At 34.3% G+C, this 26424-nt stretch overlaps 1 protein-coding gene across 5 annotated transcripts; it reads right to left on the reverse strand.

Moving 5' to 3' along the window:
- Window positions 1–812: 812 nt before the first annotated feature.
- Window positions 813–16962, reverse strand: LOC140879783 (lysine--tRNA ligase, chloroplastic/mitochondrial). Of its 5 annotated transcripts, none has more exons than XR_012149506.1 (15): window positions 16650–16962; window positions 15823–16041; window positions 11609–11720; window positions 10832–10940; window positions 6068–6125; window positions 5911–5979; window positions 4914–5021; window positions 4275–4367; window positions 3995–4099; window positions 3659–3865; window positions 3404–3498; window positions 3012–3102; window positions 2075–2248; window positions 1246–1835; window positions 813–1159 (listed from the first exon to the last, which is right to left on the reverse strand). XR_012149506.1 is itself a non-coding variant. In XM_073283685.1 (15 exons), exons 1-14 carry the CDS (start codon window positions 16911–16913, stop codon window positions 1743–1745), a joined length of 1797 nt encoding a protein of 598 aa, XP_073139786.1. In that variant the 5' UTR covers window positions 16914–16962; the 3' UTR covers window positions 813–1457; window positions 1701–1742. The 5 variants fall into 5 exon arrangements, 2 of the variants coding, with proteins under 2 accessions (XP_073139786.1, XP_073139785.1); XM_073283685.1 differs by having other exon boundaries at window positions 813–1457; window positions 1701–1835; XM_073283684.1 differs by having other exon boundaries at window positions 813–1835.
- Between the last annotated feature and the right edge of the window lie 9462 nt (window positions 16963–26424).

The following is a 26424-nucleotide window of genomic DNA, read 5'->3' on the forward strand; positions in this document are numbered from 1 at the left end:
GTTTATATTAAATTTTATAACTCAAACTCGAGTCCTGCATTGAACTAATTTTACTGTTCATGTGATTCAAAATATAATCACAATGATCAATTTTTTACTACAAGAAATTATGTAAATTAATTTCAAGTTGCTAAGCGTAGTATGTGACATATATATAGATTATGTTAATTTCAATAATATCATCACTAAATTTGAGTAACAAAATATACGCCACACAAAATAATGATTTTTTATATTATACGTTAGGCGTGTATGTCGAACGTTAATATACACAAAATCATAGATTATAATAATAATATTAATAAGTTTTGATTCGACTCATAAACTTTCGAACAATCGTATTCAAAGTCGTGGAGTCGGGCCAACCGATCATATGTTGTTGGGATCCATGCCGCCTCAATTGGATTAAAACAAAGTGTACATTGTTGATCAAGTCAATTGAAGGATAGGATAATTCAAAGAAGGCATCAATCTAGTAAATAGCAAATTAAATCACGAATGTATAAGAGTTGTCTTTGATGTGACATTACCAAGAAATGTAAGTTCTACCGACATGGATAGCCACATATTGAATGGCAATAACAAACTATATAACAATAATAATAATAATTAATCATGCAAAAATATCCTTGACTGAAAAGTTCATGGGGAAAATTAGTACAATTATCCGAGTAGGACAAAAAAAATTGGCTGAAATATTAGAGCAACGATTGATATTGGTGAATGCAAACGCATAATAATAATAATAATAATAATAATAATAATTCCTTGCATTGGTGAATGCAAACGCATAATAATAATAATAATAATAATAATAATAATAATATATCACTATGTAACCAACATAAAAGTTTTTTTAGCTGGTACATCATAATGGTTATATACTTATGGGAGCGTGACACATGACATGCCTAATGCCTATCTATAAGAAAGAAAGAGGAATGAACAAGTGGTGGGGTTGGCTCAACATGAAATCAAATGGGATTTATGGAACCCAATAAAGCCATTCTTTTCAAAAGGCAAAAAAGAGAGAAAGATGATGGAAATTGACAAATCTTTAATTTCATCAAATATCATAATGTAAAGGGCAAAAGCCTCCTTTAGTGTTGTTGCTCTGTCCCCTTCAAGAATCACTCACCAGCAGATATCAGAAATTTCACTAATAAAAATCACAGCATGCATAATGATCATTATCATCGTCGGATCCATGCTTGGACTTGGAGCTTTCATAACCAAAGAACTTGCCTGATTTGCTTATGGTTTCGACGCGGAATCGTGACATGTAGGGATAAAGTGAATCATCATTCCAGTGGGTCGCAACTCGGACAAGACAAGCGAATCACCGAGTGTTGGCAAAGTAAATGTTGACATCCTTCAGTTGCGGGGAACAACTTCTTTTTGTGCATTTATAAAGTAACATTGTAAGCGGGACTGGTGATTGACAAGTTATAAAACACCTGGCATTGGCAAAAAACAAAGAAGGCTACAAATTTCTTTTATCTTAGAAAACTAGGCCAGCACATGATTATTGTATCGATAAAAAGAATCAAATGGTTGCAAAAAGAAATGCTGCATCAGGTACACAAATACTCAATTGAATGCTCTCATGCTACTAAATGAATAACTTTGAGTAGCTGGCCAGGGCCAAGATCAGCAAAAAAACCAACCATCTCCTAGATATGGAAGGGCAGGATTCATACTCAAGAGAAAGCGAGACATCACCAGGATAAGGTTGATGACAGCTAACTCAACGTTTTGAGGACAGGGAAAGCAATAACATCACGTATACTGGCCGAGTTCGTCAAAAGCATTACTAGCCTGTCGATCCCGAGTCCCTGATGATGATGAATGTCCATCAGATTCAGTCAAAAAGTAGATACACACGCATAACCAAATAAGTAGCAAAATATTTGAACATTCAAGTTTTCACCGAGGAATGCCAGTTTTGTTGGCTGCACCAAAAAGTGTTTCAGAACCTGTTCTCTTTGTTGATTTATGAGTTTAGGTGACCCCATAGTAAAATACATGTAGACTATAAAACCACAACATCGACTAATTCATTAAAGCATTATACCATTCCAGACGCAGGAGGCATCCCATATTCCAGAGCTGTTAAAAAATCTTCATCAAGAGTCACATCATATGCATCATCGTCAACACTTTTCTTCATGTCCTTGCTACCAATAGTTTCTGAATTTAATGCTTTCTTCTTATTATGCTGTCTAACCTGTTCTTCCAGCCGTTCTCTCTGCACCAATCGAAATCATCACATTTTTTATAGTTAGCTGCAAACTTACAAATGCCAGTTAGACTGCCCATGCTTTGTAATCTGTGATTGGTTGTACCAGATTTATATGGAGCTAAGACATTCAAAAGCAACAATTATTGTTATTTTTTTTATAAAAATAAAAACTTTAGAAAAAGGCAATAAATTTTAATAAGTGATCGGATATATCCATGCGACCATATTTAAAAGAAGTAAAAATTTGAATCATAAGCAAAACTGTACCATATTTAAAAGAAACGAAAATTGGAATCATAAGCAAGCTGTATCTAAAATAGTAAAATGGAGGTACATAAGAGAGAATCTAAGTTTCAATTCATCGCTTTACCATCATGCCAAAGAAGCGGTCAGTTGGAGAAAGAGACTGCAAGGCTTTGTATTTTCAGGCATACATAAGATAATTTAAAAACTTTAGTGGTGGTGGTGTTAGGATATTAGCCAAATAGCAAACTCATATCATTTTCCAAGGGGTCGGTGACCATATATGTATATTGGACGATCGATGTAACTTATAATTCATCTTTTTCACCAGACTAATGAGAAGAACACCATTCACAAACAAGCAGACATTTATACAGCAAACCATTAGTATTCCCCTTAACTTATCAAAGATGTTCTATAAATCCGAGGGTAAAAACCAGAGGGAAAAACAAGGAGAGATACTTGGAGAGTAGCTTGGTCAAATAGTGTTGGAGTTAAAAAAGACTTTCGACACCCTGCGTCCTACCTGGTCCAAAGGATCAGTAAGTTCAGAGAATGCATTTGCCATCTCACGGCCATATATGAAGAGCTCAAACCTCTCTGTCAAGCCTGCACGCCTGAACATAAAATAAATAGTACGATACTTTTAGGTTCAATTTTACATACAGAAGAAGAGATCAGATTCTAAACACGGAAATGGCACAACTTTGATGGGAAATTTTCTGTCTCCGCTATATCCTGCATGGGTTAAGAGAAACTTGAAACAACTTCATATCCCATTTGGGCTTTTGTATCAATCAACTTATTAATATAAGTGGCCCACTTCGCACAGTATCACTCTAAGCAACAAGTGAATCCACCAAAAATTCTGATCTGAAGTGGCACAATGATATGTCTTATTAGACTACACACAAGTACCTTCTGTGCGGTTTTGCCAAGGGCGATATTTCAATTGGGTAATCCAACACAAAAGTGGGCTGCAATAATCGAGGCTCTACAGCTATTTCAAAAACCTGGATAATAAGCAATCAAATCAGTGGATTTCAGAAAACCAAGAATATGAAGCTTCGACAACACCTATATTTTAACTCCATGTCAAAAATATATTTTGGTTTTCTCATAGATTTTGCAGGAACCTGAAATCAGTTTCTAAACAAAGGAATACCGATCGACCTCATTGAGCACATGGCCAATGGTTGGACATGCTTCGATAGTACTAGTGACATTATTTTCACCATCAACACCCAATGCTTGCAAAGCAACTTCTTTTGCAGCGTTAAGATCATCAGAGAAATCATTGAAATCAATTCCTGTCACTTCTTTCACAAGATTGTGCATGGTTTCCCTCCTCCATGGTTTTTCTAAGCATATCTCTACACCCTACAAGGAAGGTCTGCATCATTCACTCCAAACTTTGTTCACATTACGAGTAGTATAGCTGTAGAGGATGGCAAGTTCACAAGGTACAGTTAAAGAAGAAAAATGGGGACAGATGCAAAAAATGCAGACCTGATAGTCAAGGATAAGTTTGCCATTAACTGCCAAAGCACAGCTTATGATAATGTCTTCTGTCATATTCATCATGTTTTCATAGTCTGAATATGCTTCATACATCTACAATCAAGAAAAAACTACAAACAATTACAGGTCATTTTGAATGGACATATAAACTGAAAGAAGAAAGTAAAGGAAGAATTGCATACATGACTGACAGAAGGCAAGTGAAAGAACACACCAAAATGGGTAAGTAATATCCATGAGGAAAAAGCAAAGCAAAGGAACTCCTTACCTCAATCGTAGTAAATTCAGGATTATGACGCGTTGAAATGCCTTCATTTCTAAATATCCTACCAATCTCATATACTTTCTCAAATCCACCAACCTGTCGTAAATTAAAGATCATAAAAATATTGATAGAACGCCTAGCAGATGACAAACAAGTTCTAATACTTTGTCTGAAGAATTGGGATACTACATAAACATCAATGTAAAAATACAGCTGGGAAAAGTTTATCACGGGAAATTTATTCGCTACATAAGCAGGAAGAACGAAAAAGTAAGGGAGGGCAACTCATATTATTAGGCGTTTGAAATGGAAAAAACAGATTAAGATCATCGCAGAAAGACAAGATTGGCAAGAACTTACGTACCTTCCCAGACAGTACAAAGAAAGGACAAACATATCTAACCAGTAATAATTTACTACTGATGAGAAAACTACAACAATCAAATTGACATGATTGGAAGATTTTTTTTAACTTCAATAAATAGCCACAATATCTGTTAACCAACTCACCAAACAAATGGCAGCAGGATTCAGGTAGTAAATACAAAGGATTTCCAAAAGGCTGATTAATTAACATGTTGTCATTGAATAATAAAAGGAAGCACCATCTATGCACCGTAATGATAAGGTAAAGTATCTTACCAGCATCCTCTTCAAGTGGAGCTCAGTAGCAATTCGCAGATATAGATCTTGACCAAGAGAGTTATGGTATGTAATAAATGGTCTAGCTTCAGCCCCACCCGCTGCTCCCTGGATGAGAAAACCAATCACAGCTAATAATATTTAATTCCACAAGAAAATAGGAGCTTGATACAATTTGTTTACGTGATAAAACTTATCTAAGTTTCTTAGGGAGAGCTAGAAAAACAAAATGTTGAATTAAAAAACAAGGAGACATTATTTCGTGGGAAATTCCAGTGAAGTCCACTACTTAAAGCAGAACCAGCATCATCAACAAAATGAGATTGATTTTCATGTGCGACAGTAATAGAGTAAAAGAAAATGAAGTACTAAATATTAAAATAAGGAAATGCAGTTTCAGCAACAATAAATTTCAAGAAAAGAACACAGCGTCCAGAAATATGGAATTGACTAAAATTCTCACTGTTCACAAATTAGATGCATGAAGAGGTCAATCACTCCTCACACTCCAATATAATTAATCGAATGCATCGAAGATAAATATTAATCTGGAACTTGGCTTAAGATGAAATTTTTTTTTTGTAACGAAGATTTGAAATGGCCTGATTATTAATAACTGATGCTTTATTAATTTTCAAAGTTGTATGAGTCAAGTATCAAAGGGAACAAAGAGATCAGGAACTGGAGGGAATGAAGGGAAAAAAAATCAACCATCCATCCATAAGAAATAAAAAGTAAAGTAACCAGAAGTTAAAAGGAGAAGAAGATTCCATCAAAGAAAAGAGGAGAAGAAGAAAACCAAGAGAAGTAAAAATTGATTCAAGGAATAGAAAAATAAAAGTAAAAGCTGATTGAAATGAATTTTACTGTTTTAAATGTGTTTAATTATTGAATGTTGTGCCTCTCAAAAAAAAAATTTATTGAATGCTGTGATCTCAATTCATGAAATTACGATTTCGAATAATTTGCGCATTAGCAGTATGAGAATTCATGATACCTGAAGAACTGGAGTTTCAACCTCAACAAAACCAGCAGTCTCCACTGTCTTCCGTATTTCTGATATAATCTATTGAAAAAATAAATAAATTAGCACCTCGTTTTTCCATCAGTATTTTTCTGCAAAAAAGAAGTAGAAATGATACTAGAAAACTAACCTTGGCTCTTTTTTTAAATATGACTGCTACCTCGGGGTTTGCAATCATATCTACATACCTGAAATTTAAAAATAATAATGTATGCATTTGAGAAAGAATTTAGAAGTAATATAATCATTAGAAGGTACACAAATTGTTGGGTACCAGTGATATATATGGTGGTATGTGGGATGTTAACGAGCAATTAATACGATGTTGGAAGCTTTTGCTTTAATATAACATTGAGCAAGAAATATGCGAAGGAATGAATCAGAGAAAGAATGGAGGAAATGATTTTTAATTATGCACGATGATATTTTTCACACTGATTATTGCCTTTTATAGGCAATTTACAGATTACAATTCAAAGATGATTACCTCAAATTCAACACGCGTGATATTAATTAAATTATTAAATTGGATGCATGCTTCTAGACACCAGTCTTGACCATGAATGATTATGTCTCTCGGCCATCACTTTTGATTTGTCTTGTGCATTAAATGTATCAAGACAAATTTGAATTCATGCATTACACATGCATTACAAAATAATATTTTACACTCCTTCTTAATTTGTAATGCATATACGATGCTTGAGATGATCCAATTTTTCTGAGGATACTGGCTTTGTAAATGGATCTGCTATTTGCTCTCCAGTACTAACAAAAGTTAGCTGAATTTCTCCGTCATTGACGAGATTTCTGATGGCGAAGTTCTATGTGCTTTGATCTGGCATGAAAAACAGGATTTTCGTCATAGCAATAGCAGACATGTCACAAAATATTTTTGTAGGACTTTTTGGCTCTTGTTGTAAATTTTTGAGAATTCTTCGTAGCCAGATTGCAAGCAACATCAGTAGCAGCAATATTTTCTGCTTCGGCAGATGAAAGTGCAACTGTCTTCTGTTTTTTTGAAGACCAAGAAATTGGTTTTGTACCAATACAGAATACATATCTAGATGTGTTTTTCCTATCATCAACTAATCCAGCCCAGTCACTGTCAGTATAGCCAATTAGGCTATTGTCATCTTCTTTGGTATATTTTATACCATGATTTTTTGTTCCTTGCAAATATCGCAATATTCTTTTTGCAGCGGAAAAATGAATTTGACTTGGGTCACTCATGAATCTGGATATCATGTTCACTGAATGAACAATATCTGGTCTGGTGTTAGTGAGGTACATTAATGAACCCACTAAACTTCTATAAATTGTTGCGTTGGCCTTTTTTGCTCCATCATTTTGCTGCAATTTTTTATTTAAGGCCATTGGAGTTGTGACAGGATTACACAAACATATTGAATTTTTTCAACAAATCTTCTGTATATTTTTCTTGAGAAATAAATATTTCTCCTTTCCTTTGTTGCACTTGAATGCCAAGAAAATATTTCATAAGGCCCAGATCTGTCTCGTATTCTTTCATCATGGCCTTTTTGAATTCCTCTAGCATTACATGGTTAGTGCCAGTATATATCAACCAAGCTCCAGGTTTGATTTTTCAGAATAGTGGTCATTTCATCATCCATCACTTTTTGCCAGATTTTTTTTTTCCCAGCCTCTTCAAAATTCTGTGGTTCACAAGAGAAAAATGCAACATTTGATAAATCATAAATTTCTCTTAGTGAACGTACCTTTCTCACAGGGGATTCTGAATCAGAATCTGAGTCAAATATATTTTGGCCGCGTACTGGATCCATTGTAGAACTTGCAACAGAATCTTCTGTTTGTTTTGATTCAGTGAAATTTTTATTTTCCCAGTCTCATGCTTTCATTTCATAAAAGTGTACATCTCTTGAAATTGTCAACTCGTTTGTTTTTGGATTAAAGCTTTTGATTCATCACTGCAGCCAATAAAAATATATTTTTCACATTTTTCATCGAATTTCTCTCGTCGTTGTGAAGGAATGAGAGAATAAGCCAGACATCCAAAAACTCGAAGGTGTTTGATTTCTGGTTTGCGCTTGTGCCAAGCTTCGTAAGGAGTTTTATTTGGATTGGCCTTGGTAGGTGATTTGTTGAGGATGTACACGGCAGTATTGACAACTTCAGCCCAAAAGGTGTTGGGAAGACCTTTTGCTTTCAACATGCTTCTGGCCATTTCGACAATGGTTCGATTTTTTCTTTCAGCTACACCATTTTGTTGAGGTGTGTAGCGGGCTGTCAACTGCCTCCGGATTCCTTCTTGACTGCAATAATTTGAGAATTCTTTAGACAACAATTCCCCACCACGATCAGTTCTGAGTGTTTTGAGCTGAAGATTGCTCTCTCTTTCAACCATCTTCTTGAACCGGACAAATACTGCAAAAGCTTCTGATTTTTGCTCCAAGAAGTATACCCACATCATCCTGCTAAAATCATCAACAAAAAGAAGAAAATATTTTTTGTTTTGAAATGATGATGTCCTTGTTGGTCCACAAATCCGCATGTATCAGTTCAAGAGGTTGTCTTGCTCTCCAAGCAGTCTTTGGAAAAGGTAATCTATGCATTTTACCATAAATACATCCTTCACATGTTTGGTCCAAAAGTTCAATATCAGGGAGTCCAATCACCATGTTTTTCTGTTTCAATAGTCTCAGTCCATTGTAGTTCAAATGCTCATATCTCAAATGCCACAAAAGTGATTCTTCAGATTTTTCAACATTTAATGAGATTAATGAGATATTATTGTCCAATGGAATTGTCAACGGAAATACTTTGTTCGGAGACATTTTAATTTCCGCAATCAGTTTCTTATCTTTGTCCCTTATTTTGCATTCACTTTTTTTTCAAAATTAACTGAGTAACCATTTTGAATTAATTGTCCAACACTTCGTAAATTTGAAGTAAGATCAGGGACATATAGGACATTTTCAGTAAATTTTGTGTTACCTCCCTTTGTCCTCACGACTACAGTTCCTTTGCCTTCAACAGGTTGCAATTTTCCGTCTCCCATCTTGACTTCCGATGAGAAATTTTCATCAAATTTGATGAAGTAATCCTTGTGACCTGTCAAGTGATAACTGCAACCACTATCCAAGTACCACATATTCAAGGAATTATTGGTCATGTTCATACATGAATAAAACATGATTTTTTGATCGTTCTCCTCCGTGAAGTTGGCTTCGTGTCCTTCATTTTTTTGTCTGTGCCAACAGTCCTTATAAGAGTGGTTTGGAATTTTACAAGTTTTGCATGTATCCCAACAATTTTTTGATTCATGACCCGGTTTCTTGCAAATAAAACACGAAGAGTTAGAATTGATATTACCACTGCCTCTTTGATTGTTGTTGAAGCATGGTTTTCCTCTTCCTCGTCCACAGTATCGATAATTTTTGTATCCTCCTTTTTGTTGAAATTGTTGGGATGCACTTGTTTCTCCACTTTCGTATTTTTTCTTCTCCGCTATTTTGAGCTTGGACTCAAAGGTTTGCTCAATGGAAGGTCCAACGAATTTACTCATCCTTTTTTCATGGGCTTCTAAAGAACCCATCAACTCCACCATCGTGAATTTTGACAAATCTTTTGATTCTTTAATTGCAGCCACAACATGTTTAAATTTGTGGCAAGCTCCGTAGGACTTTTTCAACAATTTTCTTGTCTTCAATGGTATCTCCGTAAGTTTTTATTTGATTGAATATTTCAACTACACGTGAAATAAATGTACGGATTTCTTCATTATCTTTCATGGCTAAATTATCAAAATCTCGCTATAAAGATTGAAGCTTGATGGAGATAACTTTCTCGGACCCTTGAAATTCCATTTTTATAATATCCCAGGCTTTTTTTCAATTTTCGGCACCCATTATTCTGGGAAAAATGGATCGATTTACGCCTTGTTGGATGAACAATAAGGCTTTGGCATCTTTCCTGATATTTTTCCAGTACTCCTTTTGCTTTGCTTGAGTCCATGTAGCCAAGGTTTTGGCATCTGCTGGTTCTGGCATACCACTCTCTACTATCTCCTAAAGATCTTGATGAGAGATAAATAGAGTTTTCATCTGGACTCTCCAAAATTCATAAACTTTCCCAATCAAATACAGGAATGGGTGTAGTTAATGAATCTTTAGACATTTTTTGTAATAGAATATTTTTGCAAAGGAGAAATTGGGCGTGGCTCTGATACCAAAATCTTGTTGGGTACCAGTGATATATATGGTGGTATGTGGGATGTTAATGAGCAATTAATACGATGTTGGAAGCTTTTGCTTTAATATAACATTGAGCAAGAAATATGCGAAAGAATGAATCAGAGAAAGAATGGAGGAAATGATTTTTAATTCTGCACGATGATATTCTTCACACTGATTATTGCCTTTTATATGCAATTTACAGATTACAATTCAAAGATGATTACCTCAAATTCAACACGCGTGATATTAATTAAATTATTAAATTGGATGCATGCTTCTGGACACCATTCTTGACCATGAATGATTATGTCTCTCGGCCATCACTTTTGATTTGTCTTGTACATTAAATGTATCAAGACAAATTTGAATTCATGCATTACACATGCATTACAAAATAATATTTTACACAAATTGTGTGTTGGAAGCAACAATATGTGGAACAAGAGATTTAGTAATGTGATACTAATGTAGTACTTGCATGAGTGCATGACAGACATTCACTCACAGAAACAATTAATGACGAGGTAATATAAAGAGCTTAACTATGAAAATTTTGGTAAAGGTAAAAGAAGCACTTAGGGAGCGGGAGCATGTTACTAGGCTACTAGCACAAGGTGGCATTCCATTCACAAACTCCGCATCTTCATATTAAGAGAAGAATAGGGAGGAAATCTTACCTCTGGCGATAGCGCTTATCTATGTCAGCCAGGCCATGAAATTTATCAGGCAACGGAAGCAAAGATTTTGTCAGAACTGAGAATGAAGACACACAAACAGATAATTCACCTGGAACAAACAAAAGAAAGAAGATAAATAACCGGATTGATTTAACACACTTCTAAACAATGCTAGACAGACAAGAAAACAGAATGAGCCATTTGTCACACCTCAAGATGCTTATTGCTTCTCAAGGACAATAAAATTAAGTGCAAGATTTAGAGCACCTTGCTCTAGATTTCGACCGTATGATGGGAAGAAAGTGGTGTCTACACAATCAGATAATGGTTTAACAACATGTTTCTTAAACTCAATTCTAGAAAGAAAAAAAATTGAGACAACCAGGTCTTCTTGTACCAAAACACAAAATTTCAAATCATAGGACCTCGAGGTAGAATGTGTTCATTCAACACTCATCAACAGTCCTACCTTGTAAGAACCTTCATTTAACAATAAATGTAAAGACCACTACAGCAAACAACTGGTATCAAGCAAAAACTGAATCTTTGCATTATGAAAATTTGAAGTTATTTCCAAGTAACAAACAACTGTTATCAACTCGAACAAACCACAACTGCAATTCTGATTTGATAAAGCAAATGTAGAGCACTGACTTGACTTAGACACTTGGAAAAAAAATTACCAGACAGGGACGTAAAAATTTGACTGTTTAGTCATCAGATTATCATTCCCAATAAGATTGATGCAAAGAAATATTAAAAAAGAAAAAAACAAACCCTTTTCTGTACGCTTAATTGAGCCTTTTGCCCCGACTATGTCACCTATATCAACAAGTGTCTTCAAATGTTCAAATTGATCACCCAGTAGTCTCTCCTTTTCATAATAGAGCTAAAACCAAAAATAATAATAATTAGTTCATTGCAATTAAAAAAAAAAAGATTATGTATATCCTGCCTAAAACAAGGAAAGCAGCGACATAAACAAGAAACGTCAAACGAGAGAAAATCAAATGGATAATATGACATAACAAAAAACAATAATCATATTGAGTGGCTATAGTGCACCATCCGAGCTACAGAAAGAACTCAACAAAATGTATCTTTTTGAAAGTGTACTCAACAAAATGTTCGTTACAGAAGTCAATGAAATGGGGGATGTGGCAGCAACTAATATGATGTTAATTTGGATAGATGTAAATTTCTCATGAGTTCTAAAACCTATTCATGGAATGTTCAAGTCTGAACAGCTATTTCCTGACAGATCTCAAACAACTGCCCTACAACAACAAGCTTTGCCCCGTCAGTGAATCCAGATTTTGGGATCTCTATGACATAGTACGAGGGGAGAAACTTACGACTTAGAGAATGATCAGAATATCAAAACATGTGCTTTTGTGTTTAACTCGTGTAATCAGGCCTAATTATCCAACTCAGAATAATGTCATTTGCTTTCAGAACGAAACGTTTCAATAGAAATCTTTGAGTTCCCACTTCCAAGGCCCCAATTCCACCTCAATTGCAGCAGTGGACTTGGCAATTCAGTCACCAATAATCATTGCAAGAACATAATCCATCCTTAAAATGATGAAATCTGTTTGAATCCCTCAAGATAATTTCACGTCCAGTTAGATTTGCTATTAGTTTGATGGCAGTATGGCAATCCCCACAAACCCTCAGGTTTTTCATTACTCTAATAGGCATCCCTTCAGGTAACTTCAGAAGTCCATAAGCCACAGCCAACTTCTCACTGTGATGCCTTAAGCTTTGTGCCTTCTCTTCGTCATCCACATCATGGAGAGCGAAAGAACCATCAGGTTTATATCCTGCCTCTCTTAACATCCCACCCAGCTTCTCCAACATTTTAACAATCTCCATATGCTCAATATGAGGCTTACTCTCTCCACCAGTGAATATATGCACTTCCTTTTCCACTTCGATCCAGCTACAACCAGGTGACTTGGTAACCTTCCTAGACCTCATGGTTTTCCTCAACTTGGCAACATCTGCCCATCTACCCTTTAAGGCATAAATATTTGATAGGAGAACATAAGGTCCAGCATTGTGGGGCTCAAGTAGAAGAAGTTTCTTTGCTGCCACTTCTGCCAAATCTGAATTCATGTGATTCCTACATGCACCCATCAAAGAACCCCAAGTAATTGCATCTGGAAACACCGACATGTCATTGATCAAATCCATAGCCTCTTCTAATTGGCCAGCTCTTCCAAGAAGATCAACCATGCAAGCATGATGTTCTGTCGTTGGTTCAATCCCATATTTTGACTTCATGGACTTGAATATTTCCTTTCCTTCATTTACCTTTCCACTGTAGCTGCAAGCAGAGAGAACTCCAATGAATGTGACATTATCAGGTGTGATGCCCAGAGACAACATTTCCCTGAACACAAGCAAAGTTTCATTTCCCAATCCGTGCTGGGCATAACCTGTAATCATAGAGTTCCACATTACAGTATCCTTGCATGAAAATCTATCAAAAATAATCTTTGCTCTGAAAAGATCACCGCATTTCATGTACATGGTAATCAAAACAGACAAAAGATACACATCATCGTCAAGCTGGAACCTTAACAACGTGGCATGCACTTGTTTACCATGATTCAGAGTGGCGAGGCTGGCACAAACTGAAAGAATGCTGATTAATGAAGGGAAATGCGGCCTAACCCCCTCGCTCTGCATCATACGAAATAGACTAAGTGCCTCCAATTCGAAAGCTTTTCGTTCATAAATCTTAATCATTGCGGTCCACGTCCCATCATCCTTTTCTGTCATCAAGTCAAAAATTTTTCTCGCTTTAAATACCTCTCCATTCTCGCCTAAACCAATAATCAGTGCGTTGCAAGAAACAACTGATTTGGATGGCATAGCCTCGAAAAGCTCCCATGCATCCTCAATTCTCCCACAGTTTGTGTAACCCATAAGCATCGCTGTCCAAGTAACTTCGTTCCTTTCAGGCATGACCTCAAAGAGTTTTCTAGCAATATCCACCTTTCCATTGTCTACATAACCAGAGATCATCGCTGTCCAGGAAACCACGTTTTTCTGCCTCACGCTATCAAAAAGCTCACGAGCCTCGTCTAATTGACCCTCGGAGCATAGCCCTCCTATCATACTAGTCTTAGCCACAATATCCTTCACAGGCATCATATGGTAAAGTCTCCTAGCATCATCAATCCTACCATCATGAATCAGCCCACCCAACATCACAGTCCACGATACAACATTCCTCTCTGGCATTTGCCAAAACAATGCCTCAGCTTCAGAAACCATACCCTCTTCTACATAACCTCTAACCATGGCAGTCCAGGATATGACATTCCTGTCAGGCATTACATCAAATATTTCTCTCGCTTTATTTACCATCTTATTTGTTACGTACCCTGAAATTAATCCATTCCAAGAAACAATATTTCTCTCAGGCATTTGGTCAAATAAATGTTGGGCTTCAATGGGTTGATTGTGTCGAAAGTATCCAGAAATTATAGTGTTCCATGAAACAATATTTTTATGGGGCATTTGGTCGAACAATTTTCTGGCGGTTTCAATTTCTCCTAGACGGATATAATAGGCAATTTGAGAAGATGTCGAGATTGCAGTGCTTGAACAGTATCTTCGACACGAGATAGAGGAGCACTGCATTGATTGACATGCTGTCAGCAGTTCGGATTCACAAATATCCATAAATACTACATGTAAGTTGGAATATTTTGAGTAAAAAGTAGGATTTTCCTTCTATGCATAAAGATGCCAACTGAAGAAGCTAGGCGAAAAGACCAAAAGCTGAGTAAATAGTAATAACAAAAAATGAAATTTACAATGTTTGGTAGAAAGTGATCATAATTGGTGAAATAAGATTTCCAGGTTTAGGTATCTATCAAAATATACTTATGTAAATACCTTAAAAGTTCAAATAAAGAAGAAGTCAAGTTGAGTGGTAAATTCAAATTTTGCAAACATTTTCTTCTGAATATTTTTCTTCTTTCCCCTTTGGATTTTAATATGTAATTCACATAATGTATTTTACGGGAACATGAAAACTGGAAAGTGCTAGCTAGCTGTTTCAAACACCGAGTCATTAAAATCATTGACTTATATATCATCGTTTCTTATTAAAAAGAAATAAAAAATCATTGAATGGAAAAGAAAGCCAAAAAAATATGAGATACTACTTTGATTTCTTTCAGAGTAATTATGCTCACATGTTTTCAGGGGAAACAATAGTTTTACAAGAAAACAGAACAAATTGTCACCTATAATCTTTTTTTTTCCTTGGATATTATCAAACTTAGAGATATTATATTTTTTTCACTTCATATCAACTTATGCAGTTATGCATTGGAATGAAGTCCTCTCTACTAAACGATTCTATCATCTATCAACAAGTGAAGTCCTCTCTACTAAACAAATAAATGAAGTTGATCAATATGATATACCCTTGTGACAAAATTTAGTGCTAAAGATGGAAATTTATTTAATTGGGCAATACGATTTACCTTCGCAATTTGTTTCAGTATTTGAGAGGTTCTAATCTTATGACTATAATAGCATCGTAAGAGTGGATAACTCATTGAGGATTTCAACAGTTCTAGAAAATTGTATCAAAGTTTAAGAGAGTGGTTGGAACCTAGTCAATGCTTCGTGTTGAAATCGCATAAAAAATATCATTCATGTCCACGCAAAGAAATTAAACCACCTCACATATTTTACGATTCATTTCCTACCAAAATAAATTTCATCCATCCTAACGAGGAAGAAAGTAAACTTGAACTCCAAAGAACTTGTTTAAAACTACAAACGACTCCATCAAAAGAAAGAAACGACATTTTCGCTCGCTTCTCTTTGAATAGTGCGTTCAAAATTTAGATTTTAGCATATAGGATCACCATCAACACCTCAAATCTAAAAGAGTAGACATAAATTGAGGACATTTATATAACCAACTAGAGCAAACACAAATTACAAGACAACTGGCAAACCTGTATTGTTCCTGAGTCATCCCTCAAAGTTAAAAAGGCAAGCTTTCCAAAAGCCCTTCGAGCCACAATTCTACCAGCAATCGATACATAATCATTATCACCAGTTGATTCCTCACCATTTCCAAGATCCCTGTAAATCTCTTGCAGCTGATTTGCTGTATGCGTACGATCCCACTTATAAGCATATGGATCCAGTCCATTGCTTCTTAGCTCTTGCATCTATAGAAATGACAAGTAGTTATATTTCGTCTCAAATATCAAACTTATCTTCAGAGAAAAACTGTATTTATATTTACTGTTTTCTCCATCAGTCTGGTGAGTTAACTAATTTAAAGATTGAAAAGTTGATGAGATTCTAAATAACCCCCATTCAACAACATTCCAAAAGAATGAGTTTTGGGTTCCCATGAAACATGCTCTATAAGGGACCAACTTGAACGACTTTCAGAAGCAGTACAGTATAAGATTTATCACAGAACTTTCCCAGAGAAACCCGTAAAACGTTTCATTCGCCAGAAAAGAAGCAGATGAGAATAATGTTTAATAGATCAATAATAAAAGACATCGATTTCTTAGCAGATACTTCAATTTAAGTACCAAGAAATATCCCTCCCCTGTTTTAAGAAAACAATTCTTCATTCCAAAATTTGAAATGCAGCTGATCGGTTTGTCGCATTCCACAAGTCAAGGCCCATTCTTTCTAAAGCTTCAAACAGCCGCAACGCATAACAAAGCCACACATTAAATACTAAAACCAAAATTGCTACGACTTAGGACGCAAAATGTAATCTTTTTTTTTTTTTTACAAAAAAAGGAAAAAGACACACCTTTTTGATTCGAATGGCACGAATGGCATCTCTGTCGGAAGTGGAAGTGGAAGTGGGGGAAGCTGAATTGGGCTGCCTGCGGCTGCGACCACCAGGGATGGCGGCGGCGGAGGAAGACGGAGAAGAAGCAGACGAGGAGCAACGGAGGTCGAAGAAAGGACGTAACTTTGAAGTGAGCGAGTGGGTTCTGTAGATGGGTTTGTAAGAAGCAAGGTGGAGAAGATGAAGATGGCTGAGTCTCAGCGATTGCAACGCCGCCTCCATTTGGGAATGCTCGTTATCTGCTCTGCTGCTGAAGTGCTGATATTGCTATTGCTATTTTTTTTTTTTTATTCAATATTGCTATTGCTATGTCAACCTATTTATCCATCGAGCCCCAAATCCCTCGGGCCATCGGGCCACGCAACATGGCGTGGCGGTAAAGTTTCTACTTTTAATAAGGACATCCGTAATCATAAATCTGTACAAGAATTTATGCTCTGCCACGTCACTGCCACATCAAAAATTACAAACCTCACACATTTTTAAAATCTCTTTTCGTTATCATAAACCTCTTCAACTATATTTTTATGAGTCCCATTAGTGTGTATATATATATTTATATGTTTTGTATTTTGTTAGTTGGGCTTTTTAAATTATTAATTAATATATACATAGCCTTTCTTTGAAGTTAATTGGGCTTTTAAATCTTTTTACATATATCAATCATTTTATAGAACATTCAACATTGAACATTATATGATATTAACAGAAAATATCTAATTCAAAATTTTGTACTTTATAAAAAAAAATAATATAAATAATTAATTATTCCATAATTTTTATTCATAATTTTTTCATGTAAAAATTAGTCCCCCAAAGATAAATTCCCAGTTCCGTCCCTGCCACTATCAACTAACTATCTTCAATTCTATTTTCTTATTCCCAATTTCATTTTTTATTAATAATTTAATTTGTATATATTATTAATTAATATGTTCAATAAAATATTTATGATATATTAAAAAACTATAAAATTACATAAAATGGTAAAATGAAAAACCAAATACACATACAAGATAAATAAAAAATTCAAATGCAAACATAAATACAAACACAAATACAAACAAAAGTACAACTACAAAATTTAAATTTAAATTAGTATAGATAATAAACTAAAAAATAATTTAAAATAAAAATAATTTTTTTTTTAAAAAAAGTAGCAGCTCTTCATGGGGAAGTGCACACAATTGTATAAAATAATAAAAAAAATTTAAACCCGATCTCAAAATCTTGGGACCGGTTTTTGAAAATTTTTATAAACCCCACCCCAGTAATGGGGGTTGGGTTTTTAAGAGAGGTTTATATTTTATAAACCTCCCCATTACAGATGCTCTAAGAGGGAAAAAAAGTTTTTTTTTTTATTTTAGATAAATGTTTTTTACGTTGTTTTTTTTGTTAAACACACTCTACTTTTAAGTTTTATATCAATATTGACAATATTGTCCTTTAATTAATTGTTTTTATTTTCTGTAAACTCATTGTTTCAATTTTAAAAATATATTATCTTAAACATTAATTGTCCAAAAATATTGTTAAATTTGTTCATAAAATTTAAAAGTCGCACACAAGAAATCGTCACTTTAATTTTCATTTTATTTTGTATGTTTCAATTTTTTGAAAGAGTTATGTTTTTTATCTATTATTTTCTCTTCTTAATTTTTTTATTATCACTTAAAAAATTAAAATTATAAATTAATTATAATATCTTATAACATAGATAACTGCTACAAAAAAAGTAATTTTAAAATATTATTATCAAAGTTAGTTTTTCGTGTATTAACATTTCTCAAAATAAAAAACAAATTAGATAGAAATTAATTTTAATATTTATTATATTAAAAAAAATTATTTTATTAATCACAGGAGAATAATCATAATCATAAAATATAAAATTATAAAAATCTTATTTGAATATTAAATTTTACGATATTTTGTATTTTATTATTTAAAATTTTAATAAAATCTTGGTAATCAAATATTTTTAAATTTCAATATTATATATTATAGTAAAATATTATGATGATATTTTAAAATATTAAATTTTTTTAAAAGTGTATTTGTTGAAAATTGAAATATAATAAAATTTTTGTAAGTGAAATTTTTAAGGGTAATATTTTATTATAAGGAATGATATTATAATGTCAATTTTGACTAATAGTAAGTTAAGAAATGTAGATTGTTATTAACACTTGTTGGAGTGTAAATAACATTTTTCTTAATTTTAATATAATTATTAAATTTAATGCTACATGATATATTAACAGTGAGATTTCTGTGTCGGTAAAATATTGTTAAGGAAAAACTAAGAAATGCTTTCTAGAATCTCTCTCAAACATTATTTAAGTATTGCTGAAATGTGTTTCTCTATAACATTGATTTTTCTTTTTGAGAGAACATAACATTGATTCTAAGTATATCAAATTTCAGCTATTTATTAATAGAGCTCAATAGTTAAGTTCGAATCAAAGAAATAGAGTTCGAGTTAGTTTCATACAATTCTCAATTATTACATTTTTCTTTCACCGTTCTCAAATTAATCCCAAATTTTTCAAAATTATACCCAAATTTGTCCCTCAAGCTTAAAAAACCCCTAAATTTTGTCATAATTAATTTTTAATTGTGTATACTAGGCCATGAAAATGGTATTAGAGCCTAGATTTTTTATTCCAGGCATATTATTTTATTATGATTGTGTAATTTATCTTGATGAGGAGGAGATTTCCTTTTAAATTATGGATCCGAGCACTAGTTCGAGATTTTTTATTTTTAGGATTTATTTCAATATTTTGGAATACTTAAAACAAAAAGATCTAACCAAAAAGAACTTGAAGCAAATCAGGCTACTAAGGTAAAATATGATTCAAAATCATAAATTTTTAGAAATTGTTTCAGATTCATCTAAGATCTCGGGAGATCTTAGAGACATACGAAAGATGGTACAAAACTATGGCAACACTGTATTATGTACCACAACAAATTAAAAATATTCTTAAAAACAAAGAAGAAATTCTTGAAACATTGAAGGATATTCAAACAAACGATCCAAATCCTAGAACAACAACTAAGTTCTAGTAAGACGGTTAGGAGAGAAAGGATACCTGTAGTGACCCAGTCTAGATCACCTACTAACTTGTAGTCTTAAGCATGAAATTAGCTTATCATAAAAATATTTATTAAAACACAAAGTTTATTGCAGAAACTTAAAAACCTACTACAAACAAAATCGACGGAATACAACCGAGACTAAAAAAACCAAGTGTATTTTTTCCATAAATATTTACAACAGAAAACCGACTGTAGGTACAAAATTCCCAGCAGCTTCTGGACCTGCATCTACCCCTGCCTCGATCCACATGCTCCGTCCAAACCTGAGACCTATCCCGTGGAGTGGGATGTCCAAGATAACATAATGGACGTGAGCGACTAACGCTCAGTACGTAAACATGAGTATACAAAACTAATATGATGCGTGCAATGTGATATGACTGAGGTGACCGGTCAATTATCAGGTCCTGATCAGACTATGCGACAATGAGTATATAGCACCATCTAGGAATCCGATCGTGGAGTGACTCACACACTCGTCTAGATCACCGTAGCATCAGTCTCCGTGCATTGCGATAACTCCCGGTGTCAGACAGTATAAACAGGTGTAGGGCCGAGCGACCCTACAAGAAAGGTTATCTCGAAGGAGATACGACTCAACATGTATGTGCACATGCAGTATGTCTGAAAAGCAATAAAATATGTATCATGACACATAAATGCAACATATAAGCATGTATACTTAGCTGACAATTTCAGTCAGTACTTATGTACTTATAGGTTATAGGTCAAGTACAATTAGGATCTAGGTTCTAAGCCTAGCTACAGTCAAGTAATTATCATATCACTAATCATTATTTCAAAGACTTAACTAAGCTAACAGATAATCCTACAAATTTAATAGGATTCTCGGACCATACCTTTGTCCGTCGTTAGCCAGTTGATGTTGACAACCTAGTTTCTTCTTACTCCTTGATATTATTCCAGAAGCACCTCACTTATTATTGTCGGGCCCTCAAATATAGACTGAATCAAAAAAGAGAACTTTTGAATTGGTGACTGAAACTAAAGCTCGGAGCCCTTATTTATAGACAGAGTTCGGTAGCTCCGATCTGGATTTCGGACCTTCCAAACTCTGTATGCAAGCCGAGTATCTAGCTGGCTGGGTTTGGATCTTTCGAACCCTGGTTTGGACCTTCCGAACTCTGCATGCAATTGCTGAGTCACAATGGTTCTGACACCTTGGCATTGTGGGAAAGGAACTAACTCCAAGCTAGCCTTAAAGTTATGGAAGGTAAAGAGTATGAGTTTTTCAGATGTAAGTCTATCCTGATGAACATCGAAGATTATCAAATAACACCTAGACCTTAGTTTAATCAAAGTAAGAATATCACCACACAGTAGTCCGAGATTTTTGTTAAGGAATCATGGTGAAAACAAGAGGAGTAAACACATGTTAGTTATTAATTAATAAGAAATAAATAACATTTTGGAATTTGATGTGTATTTTTATATCAATTAGAGATCATTTAATTAGTTGTTTATGCAACACAATAATGTTCTCAAAATTTGAATGTAAATCCGGATTCTATCAGATTTGGATGATGGAAAAATAATAAATCTAGAGCTTTCACCACACCAAAAGTTCATTATATCTAGGAAGTCTGAACAATGGCTACTCAAAGATTATCTTGATTTTATGTTTGTCTACGAAGATACTATTTTAATAGCATCTATGGACGAACATGTAAAATATTTAGACTAAAAAGACTTGTCCTATCTAAAAAGAAGTTAGTCATTTCTACAAGGAAAATTAAATTTATTGGAGTAGAAATAGATGAGTCAGGAATAAATCTGCAAGAACATATCTTGGAAAAAGTGCAGAAATTTCCCATGAAACTCGAAGACAAGAAACAACTCCAAAGTTTCTTAGGAGTATTTGTTATTTTTGTTGGAATGTTCATTAAAAATCTAGTAAAACATGGATAAATATTGAGTACATTACTAAATAAAAACATTATATTTGTATAGACAGAAGAACACTCTAGCTAGAGGTCTTGGCCAATTAAAAGATATTTGAAAAAATCTCCAAAACTTTCCTTGAAGATGAAGATGAATTGGTGTTATACATAGATGTCAGTGACCATTAGTGGGCAATAGTTCTTACAAAGCTCACACCAGAGGGAGAACAACCATACAGATACTACAATGATCATTCTCGTATGCATATGCAACAAGATGACATATCAATGAAAAGAAATTCTTTGTATTAAAAAAGGAATTTAAAAAATTACCATTATTTTTACTTGCTAAGAAGTTTACTTTAAAATCGGACAATATGCATATTAAAGCTTTCTTAAAAAATAGAATTGAATATAAACCAGAGAAGACTAGATTATTAAGATGGCAAGATTTATGTAAAATTTATAAATTTGATATTGTTATTATCAAATCTTATGAAAACATACTTGCAATTCTTTAACAAAATATGAAAAACGCTAATGTCGGTGTCATCATGAAATGCAGAGGCATTTGAGGAAATACCTTGAAATACTTCAAACCGAGTTAATAAGGTTGCCCTAAATGAAGAAGCTATGGATAGGCTACAACAAGTTGATAAAAGCACCATCTCTGATCGAATCACAATATACTTACAGGCTAACACGCAGATGTGGTTTGTATTACATAATTCGGTCCTCCAGGCTATTGAGAACCCACTAGTTTCCCAAAAAGAGATTATTCGAGTACATGGCTCTATACCTGAAGCAAGGGATTCAAGTACCCCTAGCACGAGTGATAAGTCGGGATCATTTTCGAATGAGTCGAGGCCAAGAAAAAAGTTGAGGCTTCAGATCCTTATCTCAAGCCATTAACTCAACCCTTCACCTCGGATCTTGAAGAGGAAGAGATCAAACTTAGACCTCAAATTTACAAAGAGAAAACTGAGATTAATACTAACAAATCTACAATTTCTTCATTTAAGTTATATCAGCAAACTTGGAAGATATTACAAACTAGATCAGGAATTAATCTGGCTACAAGTCGAGTTGATATTTCAGGAAAGTACCCAAGGATGTGGATAAAATCCATGCCATCCATGATTTTTCCCCCCTCATGTTGAATTCATTTACAAATTAAGTGTATTACTATGCATTTGAGGTAGGAAAAAACAAGATTGTGCTAGGTGCTATTGAAGGAATCTATTGCATGAATCATCGATTGCGACTGAGTGGTTAGGCCATGAAGAGAATTCTGTAAATCCGAACCCGAATTTTGGTCCAAAAGTATGAAACTTAATTTATTTTCAGAACCATGATGGTAGAGAAAAAAAGTAAATAAAAATAAATAACATGGGTAAAATAAAAATATTCAAATTCTAGGACAATTTCAAGAAAAAAATTTAAAATATAGGACATAATTAGCATAAGAAAATTTTAAGGGATGTTGTGAAAAAAATTTGAACAATAATATTGGAGTGACTCTAATTTTGAACTTACTCATGGCAGTTTCGGAAGGAAAATTCAACGGCCATCAACATCAAGAGCCACTGCCACCCATATGCCATTAAACTCGACATTTATATATGAGAATAATGAGTCTTGAGGCCTATGTATAGCCTAGGAAGGCACATGCGCTATTCCACATTCATCATGCGATATATCATTTCGAACAAGAAGCAATGGCAGCAACTAGCACGCCTGCAGGTTTCAGGAAACACAAGCATATTTCGAAGCAAACAACATCAACAAGTGGCAGACGAATTCCATTCAAATTTCAAACTACCAAAATTTTGTCGAGCAATTCCGGTAAATGGGTCTACCATGTTAAACTTTTCTACCTGTTTTAAAACGATTGAGCATGATAAGTTTTGATACAACTATTTTGAAATAAGGACTTTGTTTCGAGCATTGTCGTGAACTCTAAATCTAAGTGAAAATTAGTTATAAATGGAGTTATGTTATTGTGGGCCCCCGTCTTGGAGTAAAATCCAATACAATCAGATTTACAGTAGCGGAAGCGTAATGAATCTTTAAATTACACATATGATAACCAAAATACTGATACAATCACAACCACTCGTGTCATCACAAACTTACTAAACCCACATTTCCCTGTCCAAAATGTCGATCTTACTCGAGATCCTGAAATCTTGTGTTGGGAATTAAGTTTTGGTGTTTACAAATCAACAGAGCTAAATTGATATTACAAGAAGCACTAAACTGATTCTTTGATAAGAAAAGCGCTAAACCTATTCTTTGAGAAGAAAAGCGCTAAATCGATTCTTTGAAGAAAAGTGCTTGATAAGTCCATATTTTACTATGTTTATTTGGGTTAAATTGTGATGATTAGGTGTGTTTGGAGTGATTTAATTGTTTTAATAGTTTCTAATCATGGTTTGTCGTTGGATGTAGGAAAAGGTGAAGAATGGAGCCAAATATCGAACAAATTTGCAGAAAGAGATGAAAAATCAAAAGTGTGGATGCTTGAGCATGCAAAAGTCTCGCTCGAGCGAGAAACTCTATGTTCTTTATTCGCATTTTGTGCTCGCTCGAGCGAGACTTTTGTCTGCTCGAGCGATCATGCAAGAAAGAAAACAAGATCGACGATTAGCACTTCTGCGTGAAGAACAGCGCATCTGCGCTTGGAAGGATTTGAAGGAAGCGCTATTGCAGCTTGAATAGCGATGTTGCGCAAAGAGAAGAGGAAGTGAAGCGTTGTTGCTCTTTGGCAAGCGCTGCTGCGCATCTGGGAAAGAATAGAAGCGCATCTGCGATGGTGAATGGCGCTTCTTCACCAGCTGCTGTGCAAGAGAAGAAATTGAGGCAGAGAGTTTCTCGCTCGAGCACGATTTTCTTCCGCTCGATCGAGATGAAAAGTCGGGAAATTTTATTTTAAAAAGGAAATTTTCTTGGGAAGGACTATACACCTTAAATATCATCTGGAACTCGAAAACTATTATCTTTTGGACGGAGGGAGAACTCTGAAGAACACTCTTGGCGGCTAGGTTTTCATCTTTATTCTTAGATTTATTTTATTTCTTCAATTTTTCTCAAGATTTCATGAATATTAGTAGCTAATTTTTAATACTTGGTAGAGGAAGACGAATCCTTGAAGTTTATTATCTCGTGAGATTTCGATTTCCATCTTATAATTTTTATTTGAGTATCAAAAGTTGTTTGGAATTTATCATATGCTTGTGTGTTTGATTATTGATTTGATCACCTAATAATTTTCTCATACAATCTAAAGCTAAATTAGATATCAAATCCATAATTGTTTGATCCCTATAATTTGTGAAGCAACCATGATTAATAATTTCCGTTTGTGAATTTTTTAAATCGTAGGAACGACAATTGACTAGATTAAATACAACCACGTGTGTTTGTGTTGTCTAGATTCGTCAATTTCACTAGTTTGAATGATACCTTGAATTTAAATCTTAATCGCTTGTATTTTGGTTAATTCATTGGTAATGTTAATTTAAAACGCTTGTGTCTAATTAACTAAGATTAAGGTGTGATAGAAATTTAGTTTTCAATGATGAATATTCAATGGGGATTAATTATTTTTAGAGATTCGATGACTGAGTGAATAACTTCAAGGGCGTAGTCGACCGATACCAAGACTTGTTTTAATTTATTATTTTGCTATAATTTTAATTCTGCATGCTAGTTAATAAAATTTATTTTATTTGGTTTTAATTTTTAGAAGTTAATTTCAAAATTCAAAAAACCCTTTTTAATTTATTTTCAGTATTTTTAAGAACACGATAAATTCCGCTTTCCTCGTGGGAATGATCTCTACTCTTGCTACTACAAGTTTATTTAGTTGAACTGAGTTGGGTTAATTTGGGTGTGATACAACTAAGCGCTACCAAATTTTGGCGCCGTTTTTATTTATATTCTTTCTCCTAGTGCTTCTCTGGTTTGTTAATGCTTATAGGTGAATCTTTTGAAGAAGAATTTCCCTACGATTCGGAGATAAAGAGAACATTTCATAGAAGAAAAAGGGAAACTAGAAGGATATTTGAAGAGAAAGAAGAGGTTCCATTCGAAAAGCCTAGAGAAGAGATGACTGCAAATGCGAATTTGAGTTTGAGACAGCTTGACACCCCTGATCTGAATCAACAACCTTTATGCATTAATTTTCCTACTTTAGAAGCTATTTTCGAACTGAAATCTTGGCTAATACATCTTTTATCTTCTTTCCATGGTCTTGCAAGTGAGGATCACTATAAACATCTAATGGAATTTCATGTGGTCTGCACAAGCATGAAACTCCATGGAGTGACAGAGGAAGAAATTCAGCTGAGAGCCTTTCCTTTTTCTCTAAAGAATGCTGCAAAGGATTGGCTATACTACCTACCTCCTGGATCCATCACAACTTGGACACAGGTGAAGAGCATTTTCCTAGAAAAGTCCTTTCCAGCTTCGAGAGTAGCGAACATCAGAAAAGAGATTTATGACATCAAAGAAACATATGGGAGAGTCACTACATGAATATTGGGAGCGGTTCAAGAAGTTTTGTGCTAGCTGTCCGCAACATCAGATACATGAAAATCTTCTAATTCAATATTTTTATGAAGGTTTGTTATCTTATGATAGGAGTATGGTGGATGCGGCCAGTGGAGGAGTTTTTGTAGACAAAACACCGCAAGATGCAAGGAACTTAATTGAGAACATGTCAG

Source organism: Henckelia pumila, chromosome 2 (genome assembly GCF_033568475.1).
Source record: "Henckelia pumila isolate YLH828 chromosome 2, ASM3356847v2, whole genome shotgun sequence".
NCBI classification, from domain to species: domain Eukaryota; kingdom Viridiplantae; phylum Streptophyta; class Magnoliopsida; order Lamiales; family Gesneriaceae; genus Henckelia; species Henckelia pumila.